Below are 21727 nucleotides of genomic sequence, written 5' to 3' on the forward strand. Positions count from 1 at the left end.
AACTTGTAAGTATATTCTGTTGCTTCCGAAGGGCAGTACTATATGATTTTTATTTATTTATATTTAAACAAAATAAATTTGGACGTCTTCATCCTGTTCAAAAGTTTTCACCCCCAGCTCTTAATGTAATTTTGATGATGTTTTTTAAAAATTAAATATGTCAGTAGCTTTTATAAATTTTTATTTCCGTATTTTTACATTATATTATTTTTTTTTTTAGGCAAAGTTAACAGAGGGACTTGGTCTTGCAAAGGAGTTTAACAGTAATGTCCAAGACCTGCTGACCAAAATGGCTAAGTGTGAGGAGACCATAAACACTCTACCTGCGCCCAGCTTCATCCTGGACACCATCTCCTCACAGCTTCAGGAGCACAGGGTATGTGCATCTGCACATGGATTTGTGTATGTCTGTGGTAGTGTACATGTTTGTGTGATTGTGTCATCTTGTGTGTAGATGCTGATAGGTGAGGTGCAGTCTTATGGAGAGAGGAAGACGAGTGTGGAGAACGCTGCCACACGTCTGTCTGCGCTCAGCAGGAAGGAAGACTGCGATGTTGTGCAGAACCTGATCATGACCGTTCAGGACAGATTCAAGAAACTCCTCCAACACACTACAGAGAGGGGAAAAACGCTTGAGGACGTCAAAAGACATGCTAAACAGGTATTCACTTCCAACGCTATCTCACGACCAATTCGTACGAATTCGTACGAGTGATTAAAAGGTTGCTAATTCATACGACCTCACTCGTACAAATTCGTACGATTTGTCTAAACCTACGTAATGGGTAGGTTGAGGGGCGGGGTCAGGGGTAGGTCATCCATACGAATTCATGTGAATTGGGCAACTCGTAAAATATGTACGATTTAGCAAAAATCTTACGAATTCGTACGAGTGAGATCATATGAATTTGTACTAATTAGCCACCTCGTAAAATTCGTACGAATTGAGATCGTGAGATCGGGTTGTCACTTCTCATATGGACTTTGACACAGACAGAAAGAGTTAGTTTAAAGTATCTAGGAAATCATTTGGCAAGTACTACTAAACTTTTGTGCTTTCCACTTCCACAGTTCAATGAATCATGGCACTTACTGGTGGACTGGATGACGGAGGTTGAACAGACACTGGATACACACAAAGAGATCGCTGTGTCACAGGAAGAGATCAAACAACAGCTTACTGAACAAAAGGTACTTCACATTTCAGGTCTGAACAAAGAGGGTCTGAAGCCAATGTCAGAGCGTTTCGGGTCAGTTGACAGTTTGGCCTTTTGGGCTAGTGCTGCACTGCCACAGAAAAATGTAGTCTACATTCATTGGTCTTGTTTTAATTAAAAAAAATTTAGGTTTACTTTAATTTTATTTTTTCATCTTGGTAGTCTTGGAAGCATCAGTAAGAATGTGTTGGAAACTAAATATAATGTTTTGCATTGCAAATGTAAAAAAAACAACAACTTTACATTGTATTGCATTTGCAGAAGAGTTTATGAATTCAAGGAGCTATATTATAGCTGTATATACGGTGGCCGAGAGAGCTCAACGCACTGCAGCTGAAGAAAACACATGCAAATTGAGAAACACCCGCAAATTAAACATCTTCATTAGTTTTACAACACATGTGTGCTCCAAATACTCACAACCAAATACAGAAACGCGCTGCAAAAGTTCACAACACAACCAAACACAGAAACGCGGTGCAAATAGCACAGACCACAACAGAAATGTTTCCAGGGGACCCCAATAAGTGTCGAACCCGACTGGGACTGCTTATAGCTCAAAGTCTACTTTTTTAAAAAATTTTGCAAAACATACAGTGATGACATGTTTGACACATAACTTTGTATACAATATACAAAATGTTTTAATATGTTCAATGTCATCAGAATACAAATAAGAAGAGTTAAAGGGACTGTGTGTAGGAATTTCTCCCATCTAGTGGTAAAACTGTATTTTGCATTCAAACGAATAATGCTCTCCAGCGCTAGGCCTGTCACGATAACAAATTTTGCTGGACGATAAATTGTCCAAGAAATTATCGCGATAAACGATAATACCCATACAGAAATGTAATATATGTCAATATATGTAAATTACATATATAATGTTAGTGCCCATGTATGTCTGCTGCATATATGAGAATATATGCAAAATTCATATATGTAAAACACATATACATATATGAAACATATATTTCAAAATATATCAAAAATGGCCGTTTTCATGTAAGTGCCATATATTTTCCCGTATATGCACATAAATGTGAAATATATGTAAGACGCATATATGTATACATGCATATATGACGCATATATGTATACATGCATATATGACGCATATATGTATACATGCATATATGACGCATATATTTATACATGCATATATGTACTTATTTCAATAGTACATACTTTAACATATATTAGGGGTACAAATCTTATATCATTCTGAATGCCTTGAAATTAAATGACTATAGTTGGAGATTTTGTCTATTGTGTGAATACCAAATATAGTATTTTAATATAGTAATACCAAATATAGTATTTCTTTGTCATTTTTGACAAATACATCCACAAAGTACCATAACCATATGCCACAGCTTTAAAAATGCATCAGTATCACATGCATGTACACTGTAAAACTTTTCACTGTAAATTTACAGTTAAATACTGGCAGCTGGGTTGCCATCCACATACTGTATTTTTACAACACTACTACAGTAAACAGCATTTGCAGTACTCCACTGTAATTACCAAATACAGTATATACCACATTTTACATTATTAAACTTGTCGACAGCAATAAATTGTATTTTTACAGGGAATACTGCTTTTATTATTACATAATTCAAATATTATACTTTAAGGTTTCATAAGAGTAGTCACACTAGGAAAAAGCAAACAACATTTTCTGGGTTTTAAAACATTTATTTAGTTAAATTGCCTTCTGTGAACATGTTGGCTGAATTACTTTTTAAACATAAAATGCAATTTTAACACTTAACAACAAACAGGTAACAGTTAGCACTTAATTAAAGGAATAGTTCACCCAAAAATGTTAATTAGCACATGATTTACTCACCCTCAAGTCATCCTAGGTGTATCTGACATTCTTCTTTCAGACGAATACAATCAGAGTTCTATTAAAAAATGTCCTGGCTCTTCCAAGCTTTATAACGACAGTGAAATGCTGTTTCTTTTTTGAAGTCCATAAAAGTGCAAACGAAATCCCATTCAAAGTCTGCAAGGTTTCGCAGAAGTGAGGACACCTGTAGGCTTACAGTGGTGTTCGTTTTGCACAACTTGGCCAGTTTTCTTTGAAGTTACTTGTCCTTTCTTTGTTTTTGATCCACGTTCAGGATTGATGTCAAGAAAGCGTCTAAAAGGCAGAAAAAAAACACAATTAAATATTATTAACTGAGTGTATATATTTTGACAAAGAGAGACAGCACAAAAGCTGTCTAAAACTGAACAACATAAAAAAAAATGCAATGTAGGATGTTGTGAAAAAAAAAAAAAAAAAATGCAATGTTGGATGTTGTGATCAATAACTGATATTTTTTCCGCCCTGGTAAAATACATCAACTCAATGTGTCTGTTTACATGCGCACTGTCAACTAACTAAATTTTTGGAAGTGGGGTTGCCAGATTTAAAGTTTTAATCTTTTCATCTTCGGGACACAAATGAAGATATTTTTGATGAAATCTGATAGTTTTGTCCTTCCATTGATATCAATATCATTGCAACTGTCAAAGCCCAGGAAAGTGGTAAAAACATTGGTAAATCTATAGCTACAGTGGTTCAACCTAAATATTATGATGCAGGGTTTCTGCACATTTTTTAAAGTCAAATTTAAGGCTTTTTAAGACCCGAAGAAATCAAAATTAATACCATGCATTAGGGGTGTGCAATATTGACAAAATATGTCTCGATCGATATTTTCAAAGTTTTCTTGATAATAATTAGATAACATTTTACTGATTGTGTTTCTGTGCTTGGTGCCATGGCTTGTTTAGGCCTGTTGACAACTGACTGACAAAGATATTCATATTTTTCATATTCTATGCAGTGGTCAGTTTACAGCAGTGACAGAAATTAACATTTTTTATTAAGGGGTAATATTTGCCACCTTAAATTGATTTCAAGGGGCATTTTCACCTATATACGGACATTTGTAGATGTTTCAACAAGATCTTTCACATCTACTGCAGTCAGATTCACCCGTGTTCACTCTGAAGGAATCACTCACATGGCTGGGCACTTGTATGACACATCAAGGATGTTAAGAGGCTAAAAGCAGGTTTAAAACTTGAAGTCAACAGGGTGCAAATTTTAAAAAGAGGATAACACGGTGTAGGCAACATCGATTTTTGTCGTTGTTCTCTGTACTGACAGCACTCCAAATTTACACAAAAATGCACTAGTTACATGGATTATTTAAACAATGTTTTTACTAGCTTTCTGGGCCTTAAAAGTTGCACAGACGTTGCTGTCTATGGGTGGTTCAGAAACCTCTCAGATTTCATCAAAAATATCTTAATTTGTGTTCTGAAGATGAACGAAGGTCTTACAGGTTTGGAACGACATGAGGGTGAGTAATTAATGACAGAATTTTCACTAATCCTTCAACTGAAAACAACTTGCACTGACATATCTTAAAATATATGACTGCCACTGTTTTATCTCAAGATGCACACCAGTAATTTTTTTTTTTTTTTTAATGATACATTATTATAAAATCTGCTTAAATACCCTAATTTTATTAAGGCCTAGACCTGGCTTAAGCTAAGCCCTGTATGGAAACCAGGGCCATATTGTTCATACCAGTAGTCAACATAATAAATACTGTCAAGTCAAGGTTAGTGACACAATTCAGTCTAATATATGTATATATATATATATATATATATATATATATATATATATATATATATATATATATATATATTAGGGCTGTAACGATTCCTCGATTAAAGTCGAATACTCGATTTTAAAAAATCCTTGATTGCAATTTACCCGTGTCGAGTAACCGGCAAAATACCGGAAGTGGCGCATTCCACAGACGAGAGTCCATGAACCGCATTATTACACAGTTTTCTAAGGCTACGCGATATATTTAACTGTTTACAATCATGATATTGTGAAATCACAAAGGCTAAGATTAAGTTAAATAAATATATGCGCTGTTTTTTTTTCTCCCACAGAGAAGCATGACGGTTTAATTATTTACATGCGTGCAGATTGTGTTAAAAGTACCTCAGCTCTGTTCACAGTAAACGCTGCTCCACACATACTCAGTCTCTGCATGTGCTGTTTGTTTAAGTTTCCAATAATGTGCATTTGGGAACGCAAAACCCCGGACGCGTGTTTCATAGTAACTTACTGTCATCATTTATGCGTGGAGCGTCTCGGGTTTCTCAAACTCCATCTCTGCGTGCTGTGAGTTTGTGTGGCTTATATAACGTTCGCACGCATGCTGCGCCGTTTCACAAGATTCGTAACGCAGCTCATTTATAAATCTTCGCCAACACAGGAGAATACATAAGTATGTTTCTGAATATATTCAGAAATATATTCGCAATCGCATATATTCTCATGTGCGAATTGTTGTTCATCGCGATTTCAAAATAAAAGTTTAACCCTTGCACTGCTTGCATGTTTTGACGTGCACATGTTCTTTTCAAGAAATTACGGCAGCTGTTGCATTTCTATCATACAGAAGTGACCAAATATGAAAGATTAAGTTGACATTTGAATTAAATGTTATGTTCATTAGTTATCATATTTACATGGTGTATTTTAACAGCGTTGTTCAATAAAACCCATATGATTACTTCAATACTTTATTTGAACCAATAATTATTGCTTGTTATTATTTGGGTAACACTACAATAAGGCTCATTAGTTAACATGAATGTATTAATCAACATGAACTAACAATGAACAATAACTACATTTGTAACTAACATTTGTTCATAAAAATACAGCTGTTCATTGTTTGTTCATGTTAGTTCATTACATTAATGTTAACAAATACAACCTTTAATTTTAATAATGTATTAGTAAATGTTGAAATTAACATGAACTAAGACTAATAAATGCTGTAGAAATAAATATTGTTCATTCTTAGTAACTAATGAACCATATTGTAAAGTGTTACCTATTTGTCTTTAAGTAATTTTAAAGGCTGTTGTTCACTTGGATCTATTTTTATTACCACAATTTTTTATCCGATTACTCGATTAATCGATGGAATAATCCGTAGAATACTCGATTACTAAAATAATCGATAGCTACAGCCCTAAAATATATATATATATATATATATATATATATATATATATATATATATATATATATATGAGAATGGCAAATATGCCAATGACTAACCTCTGAACAAACTCAAGGTGCTGCCTCTTCCTGGTACTGCAAGCTGAAGTTATAGGAGGAGGCAAACAGCGCTGCCAGGCCAGTGATGAAGAGGCTGTGATCCTTCACACACACCTTGACCTTCCAAACTTAATATCCAGCACTGGTTGCTTAGAGATTGACCTGTAATGGAATAAAAAAATAAATAAAGAATAAATAAATAATATTAATAATTAAAATAACTACTGTGGGTTCCACTGTGGTTCGATGTAGTTGTCTATTCATAGTTCTATGAATTACATTTTTCAACTAAAAATTAAAATTGGTTAGAATGCTAAAATGCACTGGCATATAATTTTGTTTGTTTTAAGCATAAACTCACTTAATTTTGACTTATTCTTTAAGAAAACAAGACAATTTTTACGTGTCTATTAAATGCTTCTTCATGTAAGAATTGTAGAAAACACTTATTAAGAAAAACATATTTTGCAGTGGGGTGAGTAAATGATGGCTTTTCATTTTAGGTTTCATCTACCCCTTTAATGTTTACATACCAGGAAATAAGTCGTGGACTTTCTGGCAAATGTAGATTGCTGGACATCAGCGATGCAAATTCCTGAAACAATTTTTAAAAAGGACAGCACAACCTTGATCAACAGAACCAAAACATAAAACATATTACAAATTAATGAGATTTGCTGAATAATCTCTACTTATCTGCTTGAAGGATAACACCGTCTAACTTCTTTGAATTAGGGAGTAGTTGTAGGACCATGGGATGGCAATCAGGAATAGGCCTACTACATTTGAAAACAGCATTAGGAACATGGATTTTCATGTGCTAGCAAAATTCTGACAACGATTCAAAAGCACGATCACAGAACTGACAGAATTTGACAGCATTTTTTTTTTTTACCACATAGACTATAACTGTAACACTACTTAAAAGCACTTACATTAACAATGGCCATCAGATTACAAAGCCTAAAACGAAAAAAATATATATCAAATGCACGTCATGCAAATAGCATGGTAAAGGTTGCCTATTATATGAAATGTCGAAGTTAACGTTACTTGGTAAACAGGTGGAACAGAGTCAGTGAATTGCTTGCGCGGCCACGTTAAACCGCGTTCGCAAAATCAAACCAAATACGTGAAAACAATCACACAAAACGCAAAAAAAAATATATATATATATATTGGCTTACCGTATCACTCAGTTGAACAATTCTCCATCTTCTCAAACTCTAAATCCCACTTATCGTCACGCGCAGGTTAGATTATTCAATGACAAATTCTTCCATCCGTCTTCAGGTAGCTGCTACCGTTAACGTCGTCCATTTTCTGCTGCGTCACAGGCAACTAATGTTTGAAACACGAACCGAACCTCAAAAAAGCTTTAAAATTGCTCACAGATTCGCAGACATTGTTTATCTTGATAACAGGAATGATTATTTTGTTCAGTTGAATCCCGCTGACAAAACGAGTTTGCCTGTTGTAGCTGCCTAACGTTACTGTCTGCTGCTGCTGCTCGCATGACGCGTCACATTTGAACTGAATTGAGCGCGAAAGAAATCAATCCCACAATGCAATGACTTTTCAGTCAGTATGATGGTAACGAATTTATCAGGACGAAAACAGAAATGTGCTGTATATTTACAGCTGTTCTGTAAAAGATACATCTTAATACTGTATTATGGAAATACAGTACAATTCTGTAAGAAATTCGTTGTAAATTTACAGTAAAGGGTTACAGTGTATGTTTACATACATTTATTAAATATGTTGAAAACAAATATGTATGTCACATATTTATAATTAATGCTGTCCATATATGCGAGAAACCAATACTATAGGCTACTGTAATATATGCAGATATATGGTATCATATATGGATGAACTCAAATATTTTCTTTACATGTTTGGACACATACATGTTCATATATGTTGCAGGCATATATTGTGATCTCAGATAAGTCAAATATATGTATAGATATATGTTGCAGTCATATATTGTGTTCTCAGATAAGTCAAATATATGTATAGATATATGTTGCAGGCATATATTGTGTTCTCAGATAAGTCAAATATATGTAGATATATGTTGCAGTCATATATTGTGTTCTCAGATAAGTCAAATATATGTATAGATATATGTTGCAGTCATATATTGTGTTCTCAGATAAGTCAAATATATGTATAGATATATGTTGCAGGCATATATTGTGTTCTCAGATAAGTCAAATATATGTAGATATATGTTGCAGTCATATATTGTGTTCTCAGATAAGTCAAATATATGTATAGATATATGTTGCAGTCATATATTGTGTTCTCAGATAAGTCAAATATATGTATAGATATATGTTGCAGGCATATATTGTGTTCTCAGATAAGTCAAATATATGTATAGATATATGTTGCAGGCATATATTGTGTTCTCAGATAAGTCAAATATATGTAGATATATGTTGCAGTCATATATTGTGTTCTCAGATAAGTCAAATATATGTATAGATATATGTTGCAGTCATATATTGTGTTCTCAGATAAGTCAAATATATGTATAGATATATGTTGCAGGCATGTATTGTGTTCTCATATAAGTCAAATATATGTATAGATATATGTCATGCTATTTAAAATATAAGTACATATATGGCCATATATTACATTTTTGTATGGGTATTGTCGTTCTGAGACCATTTTCATTTAATATAATTATAATGGCATAATAATGCAGGTACACCTTTTCAACGATCTATAAACTTTTATTTCTAAAGAATATTAAACATTGAAAACAGAAAACATTTTAAATATCCCAAAAAATGAACAAAACAACCAAAAACAATAAAAGCAATGGACTCTCAGTGTCTGTTAACAAAATAAATGTCTGTTAATAAATAAAATGGATGTAAACAAAATTGCACTTCAAAAAATATTAAACATAAGGCTTTAGACATTAGGCATAAATAGTGATACATACATTCCATAACAGGCAAATCTGACAGTTAGGACCTTTGTAAACAAAAAAACAAAAAGCCTCAACAAGCCATATCGCGCAATTTTGCACTGTTACTCCTGTTACTTTGTCCTCCTGTTACTTTGTCAAGTGATTGTGTACTGTCGGGAAGACGGAGACGCGCTTTATTACGTGTGTATGCTACGCACTGAAAATACTTGGTTAGGATTAGGGGTGAGGAGTGCGTGCGTATTACACGCCATAAAGAGCGTATCATATGCACGCAAAAACTATTTTTGGCGTATAAATGGCACGAGAAATAACATTCGTGGTATAGATACGCATTTTCATGTGATCGGGCTCGCTGTCGCTACTCACAACTAGCGTCTTCTCTCTCTCCCGGCAGTCGCCGCAAACAGTCCCGCCGGCGCTTTCCCGCACAAAGACCATGTGACTGACAAGCGCCGCGGCACCGCCTCCCCACACAAAGACCATGCAACTGACAAGAGGGTTCACTCCTCCTATAGGCTACGCTAAAGAACCGAGAGTGGTCATCCAGTCTCTTTGGTAGAGACTGAGAGAGAGAGAGACGAGGAAAACAAACAAGCATGCAAATGGAATTATCGCGGCCGGAAAAATTATCGAGCTCATTTTTTTTTATCGTGCGATTAATTGACTTATCGACTATCGCGACAGGCCTATCCAGCGCCTCACTTTTTCAAATGCGCGTTGCATCTACGGTAGCCGTTATGTATTAAAAAGCTATGACAGGATGTCTTATAATAGCACTTCGAGTTTTTCTTCGGGTGAACAGGTTTGTTATTTAAAACAAACTGAAACTTGAAACAATGAAAAAAAGAATGTTACAGTATGAATTACTGACTGTGAAAAACATTAACTATGGTAGTTAGTAGTAATGCCTTCTTTACTCGTTATATTTTTTGAAGTACGTGCATTGTTAGATATCATCATCATCATCAGAGCCTTCTCTAACGTTACTTTACTCAATAGCTGCTATTCATCAAAGAGCCTGTTTAACTTTTAACTATAAATGTTCTACTGTCTATATAATAAAGTACACAATCAAGCAATGAAAAAAAAGCTTGTAATTAAGACCGTAACATTGACTTACCTGTCGAGAAGAAAGCAGGCACCTTCAGGGTCTCTTTTGAAAGCTTTCTCCTGCATTAGCTATCCCGACATTAACCCTTGTTTTTGTAATCTCCGGTCACGTTTCCTTTTACGGTCTATTTTGGACTTTTTCGACGACGAGGACTCATCCTGTGACTCAGCATATGTATGAATGAACGGTGTATAAATAACCGTGCAGTGCAGCCTTTTAAACTTGCCGCGGCAGTGACAAGCGCCTCTCACTGCTCTGCTCCTCCGCGTCTGCTGGCTTCAGTCACGTGACGCTGGCTCTGAACGAAAACGCGTTGTGGAAACGCGTTGGCCTAGTACTTTTTGTCCCTCTCTGCTATTATAGTTTTTCAAGATGGCGTAACTACATGGAAGCCTCCGTGGACCTACCCGTCCCATGTATATAAAGATAATAAATTCTTCGTTTACGAGGATTAGTCTGATCATTGGCATAGGTATTTGTACACCATTTGTACACCATACATAAAAATATTGATTTTAGATAATAAAATACCTGAAAAGCTACACATAGTCCCTTTAACAATGAGTTGAAAAAATAAAAATAGAGAAATAGAGAAAAGGAACATGAGGGTAAGATATGAATCTATACATCAGTTACATTGTACACATTTTGTCATGTAATGTTTCAATAAGTTTCATGGGTCCAAAGATGAGAAGGCACATTTTAAAGTTGAGACACTCACACACACATATATAACGCATATTTTAAAAACTTTTTTTGTATAAAATGTATATTTATTTGCAACAGTTATGTTAACAGTAATAATAAGACATTTCTGTCATAAAAACAGCTATTCAGCTGATGGACGCCGTGCTGCGTTGTCATGGGAACATCCCAGGTGAAAATAATGAGGAAATTACGTTGTCTTTCGTTGCTCCCTTTACCAAGTGAGTTCCAAATGGCTACATAATGGCACACAAGTGCCCTGCTCCCTCCAAAGTCCCCACTTCAAGGGCTCTGCCCTTCTAAGGGAGTAGAGCATAGGGATGCTCATGAGCAATAAGCATGTCTTGTCCCAGCCGGGTTTGTCACTTATTGGGGTCCCCTGGAAACATTTCCGTTGTGGTCTGTGCTATTTGCAGCGCGTTTCTGTATTTGGTTGTGTTATGAACTTTTGCAGCATGTTTCTGTATTTGGTTGTGTTATGAACTTTTGCAGCACGTTTCTGTATTTGGTTGTGTTATGAACTTTTGCAGCACGTTTCTGTATTTGGTTGTGTTATGAACTTTTGCAGCACGTTTCTGTATTTGGTTGTGTTATGAACTTTTGCAGCGCGTTTTTGTATTTAGTTGTGTTGTGAGTATTTGGAGCACACGTGTTGTGAAACTGATGAAGATGCGGGTGTTTTTCTATTTTGATGTTTTCTTCAGTTGCAGCGTTTTGAGCTCTCTCGGCCACCGAATGTATCGTTTCCAGCAAATTTTCTTTTTATAAAGCAAAAATTAATGAACCAAAACATTTGGAAGGAAATCTTAACATTTAATAAAAAATATTTATAGCAAATCCAAAAAAAAATGCATTGTTAAAAATGTATCATTCTTTTGTGGCGGGGCCAGTGAAAATGTTAATAATAGCAAGCAAAAATGGGGGTTAAATTTTATTTCAATAGTCCACTTTAGACTAACTATAAGTAACTTTGCAACTGTATGTTGACTAACTATCATTAAACTAACTATCAAATAAAAAAAACCTAGACAGTGAAAGTAAATAATCTATAGTATAATATGTATAAACCACACTGGAAGTTTCACCCCAAAATAAATAAATTCTTCACAATGGCTCATTTATGAAGTGCATTTGTATATCTTCAGGAGTTCCAGAAAGTTCTCCGCTCGAAGCGGCCCATGTATGAGGCTTGTCTGAAGAGTGGCCGCTCACTCCAGGAGAAAGCGCAGGGCCCAGAAGACACACAGCACCTGGAGAACATGGTGTCCGAGCTCAGAGATTCATGGGACACCATCAGCGGGAAGTCCAGTGAGAGGTGAGTCTGATGTGAGCTGTACCATCTGATTGGTAGTGATTTGAGTATATTCTCTGAGCTCTAAGTTGTGCTTTTTCCCCCAAGGCAACACAAGCTGGAAGAGGCTCTGCTGTTTTCCGGGAGATTCACTGACGCTCTCCAGGCTCTTAATGACTGGCTGTACAGGGCAGAGCCACAGCTGGCTGAAGATGTGCCTGTCTGTGGTGAAAAAGACCTGGTCAACAATCTGATTGACAAGCACAAGGTACATATCTCTGCATAATATTACACTGTAAAACCAATAAGTTGGCAAACCCCCAAATTACATCAAAATTTTTAAGTTTAAGTAAGCAGAACTGGCAGAAGCATGGAGCAAGATTTGTTTTACCAACCTTTATGTTACAATCATTCACGCTAGAGCTCGGCTAATGTATGCACTGTTATTTATACAGTTTTCACCGCAATAAATTAGAAAAATACATGGTAAATAAATATAAGTAAAATAATTTGTTCATGGACATGCACTTGTTAATGCTGATGGTGAGGAATTACAGTTGCAACATCTCATAATGTACCTCAAAGTGAGTAGTGTATCACTGAAACGTCCTGCTAAAGTTGTCCTTGCAATGGAGGTTCGGGTTGAATGAATAGTTCTTCCAATGTTTCATCATCGGACTCGCGCTCGCATTGATATGGTAAAATCAACGTCACTGTTCGTTAAATTAAACAGTTTTTTTACCTTTGATGCATGTAAACCTGTTGTAGGAGACTCCAAAACAACATTAGGAAACTTAAATAGCATAATAGGGGCACTTTAATGCTCAGCTAATGATTAATAGCGTGCAGTCATTATAAAGTGTTATACCCATTCATTTTGCACAAAAAAAACATTAAATAACACTTTATTTTAGCATTTACACTTCCTTTTGAGTGTTATGGCAAAGCATGCTGGGAAATAGAAATTCCAGCCCATGTTTCAGTTAATTTTAAGTTTGTCTAACTCAAATCAATGAAACAATTCAGGTTATATAAAAAAACAAAAACAATTGTGAACTCAAAAGAAGAAAAAAAAGTTCTAAATACTCATAAAAGTTAATTTGATTGAAATAATTTGTTAATTTAAGTTTACTCAAACCAGTTCGGGTTAGGGTTTAAATTGCATACACTCTTAGAAGAAAAGTTTCTATATAGAACCTTAAAGGGTTCTGTGAGGCACTTCATATAGAATATTTTCATGGGATCATATATGGATTTAGTTTTAATTCATTCATTTTGTTTTAATTCATAAATGTTATGAATCAGCTCGTAAACATACTTTATCATTAGAAAAAAAAAATCGAAATAACCCATTCAACATGAAAGTGTCATGCAATCATTTAAGACGATTGTCTTTATATAGAAGCTTTTTGACATAAAGGATTCTTTCAAACTGAGTCAAGAACCCTGTGGTTCTGTATAGAACCCCACTAAACCTTTGCTTCTAAGAGTGTAGACTTTAGGTCTAAGCTGCTAGGTGACCCGTACACCTTCTCTGTGACTGCAGGTGTTCCAGCGTGAGCTCGGGAAGCGTGCCAGCTGTATCCGGACCCTGAAGCGTTCGGTCAGGGATCTGACACGGAGCAGCATGGCTGATGCCCACTGGTTGCAGGAGCAGATGGAGGAGCTGGAGGGCCGCTGGGAGGCCGTGTGCCAGCTCTCGGTGTCCAGACAGGCTCGACTCGAGGCGGCCCTTCAGCAGGTACCGTCACACTCCACTGCGTTGTATGATAATTGTGGAACCTTCGATCACAGAAGTTATATTTACACTGTGCATTTGGCTGATACTTTTATTCAGAGCACTTACATAACATTCAAGGTACTGTAGTGTTGTCATCATTAAAAAAAAAAAAAAAAAAAAAAACTGAAATAAAATAAACGCTGACAGAAATAAAATAGATAAAAAACTTCAACTTAAACAAAATAAGTTAAGTTGAATTTCTAAAAAAATATATAAAAATGGTTACACTTTACTTCAATGGTCCACTTTAGACATTCTACTAACAATAAGAAACTTTTTAACTATATGTCACCTAACTCTCAGAGTATTAGTAGACTGTTAGGTTAGGGTTCGGGTTAGTAGTATAACTTGACGTTGTTGCAAAGTTACTTATAGTCAGTTGAATGTCTGTTGGGAGCATTAATATAAAGTGTTCAGATATTAAACAGACAGTCTACTAATACTCTAATGAGAGTTAGTTGACATGGATTTGCAAAGTAACTTATAATTATTATGTCTAAAGTAGACCATCGAAATAAAGTTAGCATAAAAATGAATAAAAACTAAAAAGGCAATTTTAAAAGAAACTAATAAAATTGACAAAAACATGCAAAAAATTACAAAAACTTTATAATATTAATAAAAAAGTATAGTCTTTTTTTCCCTTGAATGCGATGAATGTTTCCAAACTGTTGTTATTTGTTAGGTACATTATCATTTACAGTTTTTTTTTATTTTATATATCTCTTAATGTCTTAATGTCTTTAATGTCTCTTATGCTAAGATTTATTTGATCAAAAATACAGTACAAACTGTAATGTTGTGAAATATTATTACAATTTTAAAAAACTGTTTTCTATTTGAATATATTTTAAATGTAATTTATTCCTGAGATCAAAGCTGCATTTTCAGCATCATTACTCCAGTCTTCAGTGTCACATGATCCTTCAGAAATCATTCTAATATGATGATTTGCTATTAAACATTTATTATTATTATCAATGTTGAAAACCGTTGTGCTGCTTCAGATTTTTGTGGAAACTGTGATATTTTATTTTTCAGGATTCTTTGATGAATGGAAAGTTCAAAAGAACAGCATTTATTTTAAATAGAAATCTTTTGTAACATTAGGCTATAATTGTCTACTGTCACTTTTGATCAGTTTAATGCATCCTTGCTGAAAAAAAGCAATTTCTTTAAACTTTTGAACAGTAATGTACAGTCAGGCATATTAATAATCCCAACATTTTGCACACTTTGTACCTCTGTCGTTCTCAGGCGGAAGAATTTGATGTGATGGTTCATTCGTTCCTGGATCATCTTTCAGATGTTGAGAGGGTTCTGAAGTACGGAGTGCTGCCTGAGGAAGAGGAGGCTCTTCTGGCATTTCGTACATGTCATCGGGTATGGTGGACATGGACCCACTTATTACTCCAGAAATGTATACAGAGTGTCTATAGCCCGCCTTGTTGGCAAAGGCTCTTTAAACTAACTCCAGATGAAATTACAAAAAATTACAAGAAACAAAAGAAATCCTGCTGATAACAGGAGCAGTGGCATGGAGAGTAAGGTGGGTGGTGTTGGCTTTTGAAGCGACCAACCCAAGTTCGAATCCACCTTTTTCCGAACTCTTTCTTCACTCATGTCATTTCACATCAGCTTAGACAGGCGTTTATTTTCAATAAAAATTAAGAAAATATTTAAAAAGTGGAAATAAAGTGCCTCACGGGTATTTAATAGTGGGAATAAAGTGTTTATTGGGTAAGGGTGACCTAATAAGGCAGCATGCATTTATGATTTTAATAAATATAACCGTATACACTGAATAAATTTGTATTATTGCATACTTTTTCATAATATACTACAAAACAATAAGGTGCAAATAGTATCTGCCACTCTTTGCACAAAGTATAAATAGCATCTAACAACTATTTACACTTAGTGCAAATAGCTGCTGCCAATGTTGTCATATGAGTTGCATGATTGTGTCTGTGATCTGCAGGAGTCAATGAGTTCCTTGAACGATCAGCAGATGGAGCTAGAGAACATTCGCAAACTGGGTGAAGAGATTCTGTCCTCCTGTCATCCTGACTCTGTCATCACCATCAAGTCATGGATCAGTATCACAAAGACTCGCTATGAGGAGGTGAGTCAAGTTAGAGGATGAGCAGGCCTACTTGATATTAACAGTTGCAATCTGTTGACAATTAGCATGCAACAGAAAATCTAATTCTATAGATCAATGGACTTTTACCAATAAAATACAGTGTAAACTTTCAAGGCAGACCTACCATGAGCTCTGAGGTTGCTGCTAAGTGATGAAATATGGTTCTGTAAAAGTGATTTCAAATTAGGTTTTGAAAAATCACATAATGGCTGAACTCCTGCTAAAGAAATTACACTAATTATAACCCTGAAGCGAGCTCCACCAATCAGAGTCTTTGTCACCCTGTAAGTGGAATGATATGTTGTAAATTATATAATCAAGTCAGTTTCCTACTTACTGGTGGTGGTACTATAAAACTATAGACATTGAGATTATAAGAAATATATTGGACTTTTCCGAGAGTGCAGGCTTAGAATTTTTAATGTGCATGAAGAACTGTTGTGTTGTTTATTTTTGACTTTTCTCAGTGTAGAAGTATAAGTGTGTTATATGTACATGTGTGATTTCATGCATCAGGTCCAGATGTGGGCGAAGCAGCAGGCCGAAAGAATCCAGACCACACTGTCTGCTCTAGAGGCAGAGAGAGAGGAGGTACAGCGGTTACTGGACTGGATCTCTTCCACTGAAGAGTCTCTCAGTCTAAAGGAGCAGGAGCCATTGCCTGAAGACTTAGAGATCACCGCAGAGCTCATCACTCAGCATGCGGTACCAATACCCAATAATAAACTATTCATATTAAACACCCAAAAATTATAATGCTGTCCACATTAACTCACCCTCAAGTCAGTACAAACATGTATGACTTCATTCTTCAGTTGAGAAATAACTTTCTGTTATGTTCCACTGAAGAAATAAGGTCATACAGTTTGGAAGAACATGCGGGTGAGTGCAGCATTTTCTTTTTTGGGTGAACTAACCCTTTTAGAAAAGCAGATACATATTGTACATGCAGTAGTGGCCAAAAGTGATGCTCAGAGGGAATATTGTTTTATTTTTATAAGTATAAAGTATTAAGTCTGACGGAACCATCGAAATGTGTGGAAAATATTTTAAAATATATTTGAATTTTTTACAATTTAAATATGAGGGAAGAACAAAACACTGAACTTGGTTCATTTTAAATTATTTGTTTATTTATTTATTTAATAATAAAAAAAAAAAATTGGCAAAAAAACTGCATAGAAAAACAAAAAGCTCACAAAAAAGCATACATTGACTACAACTGTAAAAGTTGGTGGCTGTATTAAAGCACCCGAAGACAAAATAGCAAAACAAACTGACTTTAATAAAGATTCTTAGAACACTTAGGGAATTAAAACCATGTAATCCAAATCTGACACCGAACCATGAACTGACAAAACTCAAGGGCTGTGTTCAAAATCACCCCCTATACTCTCATTCACTATTCTCTACATTACTCCACTTGAAGAGGTGAATGAAAACAAGTGAGGTACAGCCGATAAGCGCACCTGGTCAGACTCGTACATATCAGGCAACCAGTGGGCTCGCAGCTCACGGGAGACAAGGGCTCGACGTCTTCGGTGGGCTTAAACTGCTTTCTTCTGATCGATGTGTTCTGGCTGGGCACTGGGTTTGGAGTGGGGCTGGTGACGTCACTGGACTAGGGGCTGGAGCCCACGTGTGCGCAGCCCACACACAAAAAAATGGTCATGGCCATAATGGTCAGCGCTGTATTCTCAGGAGCAGACTCTAGGGCTAGAATGGGCTCTGGACTGGTACATTTCTCTCACCGGAACAGACTCAGGAATTTCTCTCACTGGAACGGACTCAGGAATTTATCTCACTGGAATAGACGTTTTCCTCATTGGAAAGGGGGCTGTGGCTGGCATGCTGGTTTTCTCCTCACTCTCCACGATGGTAATCGGGGATCCATTGTGGACAAGCACCAACTCCACATAGTCCTGGAAGCTCCCACGAGGCCCGTCTTCGGGAAAACTGCCCTGAAAAACACACAGAGGCTGGTGTCATCATAATGGACAAAAGGAACCAGATCCAAATACCTCTGTGTGTGGACCTCCAGGGACAGATCCCCCTGGGAGAGGAGGAGAATCTTCACTGCTGCTTGATCCATGTTTAGTTCAGTTCTTCTCTCAGCATTGGTTGCAGAAGAGATAAAACAGGATCTAAGTGCAGCAGTCTTTATTTAGAAATAAACTAAAATCTTCACAAAACAGAATCTCGGGAACAGGAACAAGATCAGGACCAGAACAACCAACTTAACACAATGTACACATTGACAAGACCCGACAAACACTCACAAACTGAACGGGAGTTAAATCGTGGCGATAACGAGACACACACGTCTGAACATAATGATGAAATCAAATGAATAACCATGCCAACTGACAAGGAGCGGGAAAACACAAACAAATCCATGCGGTGTGACACTACCAATTTTTTTATCATTTTTTAAATAATATTTGAATAAAGGATAAAGGTCCATTTTCCTAGTCCAGACATCCCTTTTGGACACTACTGTATGTCTTCACTACAATCATTACTGACAGAGGGAAAAAGTAAATTTTAATACACTTTTTATAAAATTTCACACCTGTGCATATAATAACCTTTATAAAATTAGGCAAAATCAAAGTCAGGTCTTCTTTCCATATTTCACCTTCTTTGAGCTTTAATTCACCTTTAATGATTAGATTTATGGTTATTTTTATAATCTTAGATAACTGTGCTTATATTTCTTTGTCAAAAATGAATGAATTGTGTATTACCGGTATTATATGATGTTAACTTTTGATCTTAGCTTTTTTTTTTTATTTTATCCTCTATCCGGTTTTGTCTTGTCTTAGAAAACAATTACTTGCTTTTAGTCTTAAAAATGTGTTAAAGGTATAGCGGAGGATTTTCCCGAATTTTAGAAAAGAACCGCCCTCTCCACTTTTTGAAAAAATGCACATGCGCAACACTCTACCTGCTCCCGAGAGGGAACGCCTATTAAACGTGTGCACGAGAGAGCATGCACGAGCTAATCATAGCTTACTTTAACTTTTACTAGCAGTGATTTTAAATGGATTTCTCCAAATAGCATGCCAAACTTTACCTGTCAAGTAGAAACTTCGCGACTGAGGCATCAGTGGGAAGCCCAACCTGTGTTTTGAGCGCACGCCATCGTGTGAATCGTGTGCACGAGCACGTACGACGGCCTTACGTAAACATATCACCAGAATGATTGACACTTAGGAGGACCAATAGTCTTGATGATCCACCCGGAAAAAGAAAATCCTCCGCTATACCTTTAAAGTTAAATAAAACTAAAACAATAAAAAAACACATTTGTTGTTACCTGAATTAAAATAATATAATAAAATAATAATAAAAAACTCATTTCATTTATTATATTAACTTGATGTACTAAAATAACTAAAACAGAAATAAAACTTAATAAAAACTATATAGTCATTTATATAAAAAAAATGACAAAGAAAAAAAACTCACAGCAAGAATACTAAAAATGTAAGGAACATTTTTGATAAAAATTGGGGAAATAAAAACTACAATAGTATCTCCATGATACTAAAATAAAACTGACGTACATTGAGCAACAATTAAAAAAATTCTAAAAATCTAACAAGTTCACATCAAAACAAGATCATGATGACATCACAGCATTTAATCATCATTTAAATAAGGTTTAAATTAAGAAAATTATGCTTTTGCAGGATTTTATGGATGAGATAAAAGGGAAGATACCAGAAGTTGAAAATGCCACGAAATCCTGTAAACACAAGCTGGTTCCCAAGCAGCAGGTTTCCCCAAGTCGCAAGGCACCATCAAGTGAGTAGAGAATCATCAAGATTCATTACTGTGATTATTGTGTGTATGCATTCAACTGTAATCTCTGTGGATTGCATTGCATGAATAGAGAGAAGAGGCATGGCAAAGCCTCCGCTATCAGTGCCTCTACCACTGGATAAACTGGACCCTCAAACCCCCTTGATGTGTCAGCTGGTAAATCATTGGCAGAAGCTCTGGCTCCTGGCACACGGCAGGCAGAGCAGACTAGAGGAACATCTACAGAGGCTAAAAGAGGTGATCATGACTGTGCTGTAGCTTTGATAAAAGAATATGCTTGTGTTTGAATCTATACGGTTGGTCTAAGTAAGAACCTTCTCTTTGGCACATGCAGTTGGAGGAGTTTGCTAATTTTGACTTCAACATCTGGCGGAAAAGATACATGCAGTGGATAAGTCACCTCAAATCCCGGATTTTGGATGTTTTTCGTAGCATTGATCGAGATCAGGATGGCCGAATAACTCACAAGGAGTTAATCGACAATGTTCTGGCCTCTAGTAAGCGCAGTTTTAACACTCTTGGTTGCTCATTTTTTGCATCGAGGTGTTTGATATGCATGTAACTTCACAATATTTGCCTTTGCATTTGGACAGAATTTCCCACCAACTCCCTGGAAATGACGGCTGTTGCTAACATATTTGATGTAAACGGTGATGGATTCATTGACTACTATGAATTTGTGAGTGCCCTCCACCCAAGCCGAGACCCTTACAGAAAAGCAATAGATGTAGACCAAATCAACGAGGAGGTATGTGTAGTTCTGTTTCATCTTTCATATACACACTGCAAAATTTTATTTTACTTAGAATTTTTGTTTTTGATATCTAAAATTTCTTAAATCAAGATGCATTTACTTGAGAAGGAAAATTGCTTAAGATATGTCTTGTTTTCAAAAAAAAAAAAAAATTCTAAATTAAGTGAGTTCATGCTTAAAAAAAGAAGAAAATATCTGTCAGTAGGATTAGTTTTTTTCCAACTGAATTAAAAGTTTAGTTCACCCAAAAAGGTAAAAAAAAAAAAAAAATCACTTACCCTTGTCATTCCAACCCAATAAGACTTTCGATCATCTTCAAAACACAAATGAAGATCTTTTAAATTAAATCTGAGAGATTTCTGTCCCTCCATTGACAGCTACACAACTACTTTGACGCTTCAAAAAGTTCATAAAGACATCGTAAAACTAATCCACATGAATTGAGTGCTTTAGAAGAGACTCGATCGCTTTATATGATGATCAGGTTTAATTTAGGCTTTTATTCACATATAAACATTGATCAGAGAACATAAACAGAAGCTCAACCGAACCTGCTTGACGTGCAAGAACAAACCTTTAGCGGAAGCTCAAGCGTGCTGTGTAACGCATGAGAGTGAACCTGGTGCTGCGTAAGAAATAAGGATGAACCTCATTGGTTCTCGCACGTCAAGCGAACATGCTCGAGCTTCCGTTTACCAGATCTGATGTGTGCATTGATGAACGTTTATATGTGGTAAAAAAAATTTCATCATATAAAGCGATCAAGTCTCTAAAT

General features: G+C 35.8%; 1 protein-coding gene and 1 long non-coding RNA gene across 2 annotated transcripts in view; one reads left to right on the plus strand and one right to left on the minus strand.

Annotated features, from left to right (window-relative positions):
• LOC311306730 (microtubule-actin cross-linking factor 1, isoforms 6/7-like) overlaps nucleotides 1-21727 on the plus strand; it is a 41989-nt gene that overhangs the window by 11352 nt on the left and 8910 nt on the right. The window contains exons 20-32 of the mRNA XM_084435278.1: nucleotides 221-376; nucleotides 455-661; nucleotides 1072-1191; nucleotides 12299-12468; nucleotides 12553-12712; nucleotides 13991-14185; nucleotides 15482-15607; nucleotides 16206-16349; nucleotides 16887-17075; nucleotides 20066-20180; nucleotides 20269-20435; nucleotides 20533-20695; nucleotides 20792-20946. Of these exons, the coding sequence (XP_084291404.1) occupies nucleotides 221-376; nucleotides 455-661; nucleotides 1072-1191; nucleotides 12299-12468; nucleotides 12553-12712; nucleotides 13991-14185; nucleotides 15482-15607; nucleotides 16206-16349; nucleotides 16887-17075; nucleotides 20066-20180; nucleotides 20269-20435; nucleotides 20533-20695; nucleotides 20792-20946 (2067 nt within the window). The remainder of the gene's footprint in view (nucleotides 1-220; nucleotides 377-454; nucleotides 662-1071; nucleotides 1192-12298; nucleotides 12469-12552; nucleotides 12713-13990; nucleotides 14186-15481; nucleotides 15608-16205; nucleotides 16350-16886; nucleotides 17076-20065; nucleotides 20181-20268; nucleotides 20436-20532; nucleotides 20696-20791; nucleotides 20947-21727) is intronic.
• Nucleotides 3171-8134, minus strand: LOC311306731. Its single transcript, XR_014630215.1, has 5 exons — nucleotides 7572-8134; nucleotides 7320-7347; nucleotides 6918-7163; nucleotides 6385-6546; nucleotides 3171-3372 (listed from the first exon to the last, which is right to left on the minus strand). It is a non-coding gene; the product is annotated as an uncharacterized lncRNA (long non-coding RNA).

Source organism: Rutilus rutilus (genome assembly GCF_951802725.1).
Source record: "Rutilus rutilus genome assembly, chromosome: 17".
NCBI classification, from domain to species: Eukaryota; Metazoa; Chordata; class Actinopteri; order Cypriniformes; family Leuciscidae; genus Rutilus; species Rutilus rutilus.